Raw genomic sequence first — 8,120 nt, forward strand, 5'->3', positions numbered from 1 at the left:
TTTATTTAATTATGTTTTTTATATTATATTTTGTAGATCTTTACCCTTTGTATACAGATGTGTACATATAAACATCTATGTAGTTTCATGCATACAGAATATAGCAATTTTAAGAAACAATTGTATATTAGATTCTTTTGAAAATTTATTTTTATTTTTTAAACTTTTTTGTTTGCAATACTATGAATGATGTTTTCTCATACATATCAGATTATTTAAATAATTTTATAAATGTACATGGTACGGTTTTTAATTTACTTTTATTTTCTCTAATATACTGTAATTCATGGCTATGCAAGAATGACAACAAAATTGACATTACATGTAAAACACATAATATTTCCAAACTGTCTTTCATTTTTTTCTAAAGAATTACTAGGGACACATACTATAAACCACAACTTAACTGCATTTCTCTCTTATAAGCCTTCATAGGAAGAATATTTTCTAAATGATGCAATTTGATTCACTAAAGGGGTCTTTGCCATTTTGATTTAAAGGTAAGCTAGGAAAGATTGCTCCATTTATTGCAATATTAGAACTAAAAAATAATAAACAAGGTTTAGAATCCTGAGTCTGAGAGATAGTACAATACGTAGGGTGCTAATCAGAGGGTGCCAATCTTAAATATGAACCAATAGACTAAGATTGATACTGGCCATACACACAATCTCCCTTTTACCCCAGCACCACTAGAGGTGATTCGCAAACACAAAACCATAAGAAATTCTCCTGAGATGAGCTTTGTGTGGCTCAGAATTTTTTAAAAAAGTGATAATATAGTAACCCAATTCTACTACACTAAAATGCAATTCAAATATTGCATGTTGGGGCCAGAACAATAGTATAGTGGGTAGGGATCTTGCTTTGCACGTGGCCTACCCAGGTTCAATACCCGGCATCCAATATGGTCACTCGTGCACCACCAGGAATGATTCCTGAGTGCAGAGTCAGAAATAACTCCTGAGCATTGCTGGCTGTGACCCCCCCCCCCCAAAAAAAAAGTTGCATGTTTACTGGTATTCTATGTAAGTGCCAAAATTCCTGCAATGCTCCAATTTCTATATTGCATAAATATCTCCCAAAGCATAGCCATAGAAATATATTGATTTGCAGCATAATTATAAAAAATTGGGTTCTGTCAGAGGAAATCATTCAGTCTCTGAAATGCTTCATTAGTGGTCTTATATCACAACCATCCTGTTATTCGTCGATTGCCTCGAGCAGGCCCCAGTAACGTCTCCTTCATCCTAGCCCTGAGATTTTTTTAAAAAGTGCCATATTCAAGGCTCTTTCAGAGTTAGGAGAATGAGACCCTTCATTGTTACTGGTAATTGGCATATTGGGTATGCCACGGGGAGTTTGCCAGACTCTGCCGTGTGGGCAGGTTACATTCGGTAGCCTGCCAGTTCGTCCAAAGTAGGAATGAGATGATAAGATGTCGCGCGGCCGCAAATGCGGTCATGTGCTCCCAGGAGTTTAGTGTGATAATCTCTGGATCCTGGCCGCTGTTGGGGTTACACGGCAGTTGGTGGGTGTAACTGTCTAGCTACTGGCAGGTCTAGTCCCAAACCGTGCAGGCTTGGAGATCTCAGCCCTGGGTCCCACACACCTGGGTTCCTCTGCCAGTTCTTTTATGCGTGAGGCTCATCCAAGTGTGTGGAGAGTGGTCCCAGCATGGCCTTGGCTGGGGCCCAGAGGTCTTCAGCTGTTGGGTCCTGGTGAGGACAGTCAGGCACAGGGTAGGAGACTCTGCCTTGTTCTCTCCCGGGAGCTTGGTGTGATAATCTCTGGATTCTAGCCATTGTTGGGGTTACACGGCAGTGGTCTTAATTATTAGTGGTCTTAATTATTAGTGGTCTTAATCAACAATATTCACCTGCACAATCTTATCTGGCTAATATTTGTTTTCACAATCTGTCAGCTGAATAAGTTGCCTTGTAAGCAAGCTTCTTTATTCTAGAGAATTGTTTTAATCTTTTATATAATTACAAATAAAGTAAGCAAGTGATATTTTATAAGTCCAATACAACCTTCTTGATATAGCAGTTGTCTCACATATGTGAGGCCCTGAGTTTAAAACCAATGTAAAACAAGTTTAGCTACTTTAGCCTATTACCTATCAGAATGGCAGCTGTTGATCCATTAGGTAACAATAGGAGCTAACTATGACTCTGATATCTAGTTCCGTTTAGACAATGCACGCTGCAAATATGTGGCCACGCAGAAAAGGAGGTTGGCCGGACATCAAAATCATACATTTAGGGTACTCTCTGATTGTTTATCAACAATGACCCAAATCTTTGCTATTAATGTGCCTGCTAATTCTGCTAACTTTTAATGTAACGTTTAAATATTACTAATGTAACTCAAGTCAAACAATGCCTTCTGTGTGCGGGTTCAGGGAATCAGGATGGGTGAGCAGAGGTAGTGCTCAGTAAATGGACAGCTTATCCCCAGTTTGTGGCTGCCAAGTCTAGCTTGTAACTTTGACAAGCCAGAGTCCATCACATTCTTTGTGACAAACTCTCTCATGCAGTGTTCAAATGTGCCAGTCCAATAGATTTTATCATCATAAATAACCAAGGTTTTATATATATATAAATATAAAGGAAGCATTAGTATTGCATTTTATATACTCATATATTTCTTTAATAATCTGATGTAATTATGTGAAAATCAATTTGGGTAAATCATTTACTGATTTTTAGCTAGTCTTAATTTTAGATATTTATATATATACATGGAACTGCTATTAAGACAGTGTTCAATTTAGCATTTTGAAAATATTTACAAAGTAATACACATACAACCATTTATATAATTTTTAAGCCCTAGTTACTATTCTAAATCCTGCAAAGTTTTAATTCTGTAAATGATGCAAAGTCATTTCAGTACTTAAAACACAATTTTTTGTCACTCATTTAATTTTATCTGGTACCTGTAGGGTGGGGCTTCTGGGTGTGATCCCTGGGCTGCTGGAGATTTGTGGAAGCAGGCAAGACAGGGTAGGGTTGGCTTTTGGGTTTAATCCTTGGGTCACTGGAGATTGGTGGAAGCAGGCAAGACAGGGTAGGGTGGGCTTATGGGTTTAATCCCTGGGTCACTGGAGATTGGTGGAAGCAGGCAGAGGATCAGATGAATACACTTGAATAGATATGGCTCACTGCCGACCGGCAGTTTCTATTTTCCTTGTCTACACATCAACATCCAATTATGATGAAGAGGAAATTGAGAAGTTCTACATAGAGCTGGAAAAGTTCTATAAAGAGGACCACACCTTCTACAAGATCATTGTCAGTGATTTTAATGCCAAAATAGGACTGAGAAGATCAGCCAAAGAACTCCACATCAGGACCAGTGGAATAGAATGGAACAAACAGGGTGAGAGTCTATCTGAGTTCACCATGTTGACCAAGACCATCCGTGGTAACCAAAAGTTCCAGAAGGTCAAATCAAAATGTTGGGCATGGGATTCTCCTGGGGGACAGTTAGTTCCACAATGAAATTGACCACATCATATCAACGGTTTTGCCTGACTGATGTTGCTGTTGTCTCAAATTCCAAATGGGATCAGACTACCGTCTCCTTTATGCAAAAAAGGAAAAGGGCTGCAAAGTTTAAGAAGAGAACTCCCACAATGACCACCAACTGGGAGCTCTTTGGCACTATTGCGACAACATGGGAGGACATCGTCATTGACAACATTGATGAAGAATGCGATTGACTGGTTCAGCACCTCCATGATTGTGCGAGGAACGCTGAGAGATTGCCACAAAAAGACGCCTGTCTTCAAAAACTCTAGAGCTCATTCACCAACATGGTTTGGCACACGCCTCAGGCAACCGTAAGTGAATGTCCAAACTCGCAAAGCAATGCAGAGAAGTGATAAAGGAAGACTTCAAAGAGAGAAGAGCAGCAGTACTGGCAGATGTGGCAGAAGCCGGGAAAAGCTTTCGCAAAACCCGCCTGTCCTTGGCCAACTACAAGACCAAGATGACTGCTCTCCGATGTCATGATGGATCTAGCACATCTTTCAGAAGGGCAATGAAGAAGATTATCCATGACTTCTACTCAGATATCTTCGATAGTCACGTCCACCTGGCCACATACCAAATTCCGCAGGATGGATATGTTGTCCCCAAAGTTCTCCCTTCCAAAATCCGACACACCATTTCATCGATAAAGAAGCAAATAGCACCTGGCCCAGACAAGGTCAGACCCAAACACGTAAAGAACCTGCCGTCAGTACTCATCAATACACTGGCTCATCTCTTCACATGCTACTTGTCTGAATGCAAAGTTCCATCTCAATGGAAAACCAGCAGGACTGTACTGCTGTACAAGAAGGGAGTCCTCCACGACATTGGCAACTATTGGTGACTATTGCCCAACCTGCCTGTTGTCTGTCTTCTAAATTCTGTTCACTTGAGTCATCCTGAATGGGATTGGCAGAACACTAGTTGAAGGACAGCCATGTGAGCAAGCTAGGATCCGAAAAGGATTCAGCATGATCATATCCTCAAGATAACCAAGCTCATTGAAGTTTCTCAGGAGTTCAAGATGCCGCTCTGTCTAATGCTCATTGATTTAAAGAAGGCCTTTGATTCCGTTGAGAATGAAGCAGTCATCGAAGCCCTAGACAAACAGGGTGTTCAAACTCAATACATCAGGATCCTCCGTGAGCTGTATTACAGATTCACTAATAATTCAGCTGTATTTTGGATCTCACCATTCTACAAGGAAGTGATCATCTATGTCAAGAGAGGGGTTCGGCAGGGTGATACCATTTCACTGAAACTCTTCAGTGCCACCTATGAGAACATCATGCGACAACTGGAATGGGAAGGAATGGGAGTGAAGTTAGAATGTTGGCAACTATACCACCTCCACTTCGCTGATGACATCATTCTAATAACATCAAACATTAGCCAAGCAGTACAAATACTGGCTGACTTCAACCATGAGTGTGGAAAGGTTGGACTACAGCTGAATCTCAAGAAGACAATCACTTAATCACTTAATCACTTAACTTCCCGTTAGTCGTCGATTTGCTCGAGCGGGCGCCAGTAACGTCTCCATTTGTCCCTGTCGCGTGCTAGTGTAGCCCAATGGCATCTCTTCGCTCCGGGAACATGGAGGGCCTCAAACCGATCGTTCATGATCTTGACAAAGAAGTCTGACCATCTGGTAGGTGGGCGGCCACGCGGTCTCTTGACATCCCATGGAATCCAATCAGTAACAGCTCTAGTCCAACAGTCGTCTTTAAATCTCATTACGTGACCAGCCCATCTGATTTTTGACACCTTGGCAAATGAGACAGCGTCCCTGATCCTTGATCGTCGACGGATGTCAGAACTCCGGATTCGTTCTCTCATTTGAGTGAAACGTGATATTCCAAGCATAGCTCTTTCTATTCTTCTTTGGGAGACCTGAATGGCGTTCTCATCTTGTTTGCGTAGGGCCCAGGTCTCTGAGGCATATGTTAATGCAGGAAGAACAGTGGAATCAAAGAGATGTGCCCGGAGCCGGAGGTTCTTCGTCCTCTTAGCTATTTCTTCGACGTTCTTGAAGGCGTTCCAAGCCGCTCTCTTCCTCCTGCGCAGCTCGGGTGCCAGGTCATTTGTCATGTTGACCTCTCGACCTAGGTACACATAGCTGTTGCATTCGGAGATGGTCGTTCCATTGAGAGCGAATGGGGCGTCAGGAACAAGGCTGTTTCTCATAAACATTGTCTTCGTAAGATTCAGCTGTAGTCCTACCTTTCCACACTCACGGTCAAAGTCGGCCAGCATTTGTGCCGCTTGGCTACAAGGGGGATTAGAGGTCACCCCAAAAGCCTCTATACCTCTCGGAAAGACTGGCAAGCTACCGAGAGTATTCCGCCCGCACGGAAGAGCCTGGCAAGCTATCCGCTGTGTATTCGATATGCCAAAACCAGTAACTACAACTGGTCTCATTCACCTGACCCTGAAGGCTTCACCGACATGGCAGCACTGAGAAGGATGAGAAAGGAGAGGCCGACAAAATCTCAAGGCCGACCTAGGCTGCCACAACGAAGGAAGACAAAAATGATCGTCTGTACTTTCAATGCACGTACGCTAGCATCAGATGCATCCATCGAGGACCTGATGGTACAAGCGCGAATGATCAAGTACAACATCATTGGTCTGACCGAGACAAGAAGGCACGAATCTCACCATGCCGTTTTCGACACTGGAGAAGAATTGTTCCTCGGAACATGCGATAAAAGAGGTGTTGGAGGCGTTGGTGTCCTTGTCAACACAAACTTGGCCAAGAGCATTGATTCATTTGAATGCCTAACAACCCGAATCGGACGTTTACATTTGAATAGATGTGGCTCACTGCCTGCAGTTTCTATCTTCGTTGTCTACGCACCAACATCTCATTATGATGAAAGAGAAATCGAGAAGTTCTACATGGAGCTAGAGAAGTTCTATAAAGAAGACCACACCTTCTACAAGATCATTGTGGGTGATTTTAATGCCAAGATAGGACCGAGAAGATCAGCTGAAGAACTTCACATCAGAACCCATGGCCTAGAATGGAACGAACAGGGTGAGAGACTGTCTGAGTTCATCATGTCGACCAAGACCATTCATGGTAACTCACAGTTCCAGAAGGCAGAATCTAAACGATGGACATGGGAGTCTCCCGGTGGACGATTCCACAACGAAATAGACCACATCATATTCAATCGACGGTTTTGCCTGACTGATGTCGCTGTTGTCCCAAAATTTCGAACGGGATCGGACCACCGTCTCCTTCGTGCAAAATTCTACTTCACAGAGCGGGGAGAAAGGGCTGCAAAGTTCAAAAAGAGAACTCCCAGAACGACCACCAACTGGGAACTCTTTGGTACTATTGCGGCAACATGGGAAGATGCCATTGTTGACAACATTGACGAGGAATACGATCGACTGGTTCAGCACCTCCATGAATGTGCGAGGAACGCCAAGAGAGAGAGAGCCACAAAAAGTCGCCTATCTTCGAAAACTCTTGAGCTAATTCGCCAGCGTGGTTTGGCGCATGCCTCAGGCAACCGCAAGCTAACGTCCGAGCTCGCAAAGCAGTGCAGAGATGCGATCAAGGAAGACCTCAAAGAGAGAAGAGCAGAAGTACTGGTAGATGCGGCAGAAGCCGGGAAAAGTATTCGTAACGCCCGCCTGTCCTTCGCCAACTATAAGACCAAGATGACTGCCCTCCGACGTCCTGATGGATCCATCACATCCTCCAGAACGGCAATGGAGAAGATTATCCATGACTTCTACTCAAATCTCTTCGATAGCCATGTCCACTTGCCGACATACCAAATTCCACAGGATGGGTATGTCGTTCCCAACGTTCTCAAGAAGACAATGTTTATGAGAAAATGTCTCATTCCTGATGTTTCATTCACTTTCAGTGGGATGAACAGCTCCAAATGAAACAGTTATGTGTACCTAGGTCAAGTAGTCAACATGACGAGTTACCTGGCACCTGAGTTGTGCAGGAGGAAGAAAGCAGCTTGGAATGCCTTCAAGAGTAACAAAGATATAGCTAAGAGGACAAAGAACCTCCGGCTCAAAAAATAATTTTTCAGTAAGACCATATATATTTAACTTAGTATCATTCTAGGAAGGAAGTCTTAACACAATAAATTAAACTCAAATTATGAAGAAAATGATTTTATTCTCTTGAAGTCATATGGGGTCATATACTTGAACTAAAAATAATTAATTGTTTTCTGTACCAGTTAGACCATAAAAGTAAACATTGTAGTTTTTGGTCCATAAGTTTTAATATGTTGAGACTTAAGGTATTAAAGTTGCTGGACTCATACAATGGAGTTTTAAATTCTACTTCTCAAAAATATTTGAAACCTCAAATCCAGCATTTCAATTAATTTAAACTCTGATATTTACTTCAGACTTCATAAAATATTAGCAATTTTTTGCAAGACAACTTCTCTTAGTAATTGATTAATATATGTATATAACTGGTTGCATCTGGTGCAACCAGTTATATGCATACGCTACTGGGCTACACTAGCAGATGACAGGGATGAATGGAGAGGTTTCTGGTCCCCGCTGGAGCAAAATGATGAGTAACAAGAAGTC

The 8,120-nt window shown here is 42.3% G+C and overlaps 1 protein-coding gene across 1 annotated transcript; it reads left to right on the plus strand.

Moving 5' to 3' along the window:
• Positions 1-6,071: 6,071 nt before the first annotated feature.
• LOC130019372 (craniofacial development protein 2-like) lies at positions 6,072-7,376 on the plus strand (the record flags this gene model as incomplete). Its single annotated transcript, XM_056110008.1, has 1 exon — positions 6,072-7,376. A coding segment is annotated over exon 1 (1,305 nt), but the record flags the coding sequence as incomplete, so codon positions are not given.
• Between the last annotated feature and the right edge of the window lie 744 nt (positions 7,377-8,120).

The sequence above is a fragment of the Sorex fumeus genome, unplaced genomic scaffold, assembly GCF_029834395.1.
Source record: "Sorex fumeus unplaced genomic scaffold, SorFum_2.1 ptg000008l, whole genome shotgun sequence".
In the NCBI taxonomy this organism is placed as follows: domain Eukaryota; kingdom Metazoa; phylum Chordata; class Mammalia; order Eulipotyphla; family Soricidae; genus Sorex; species Sorex fumeus.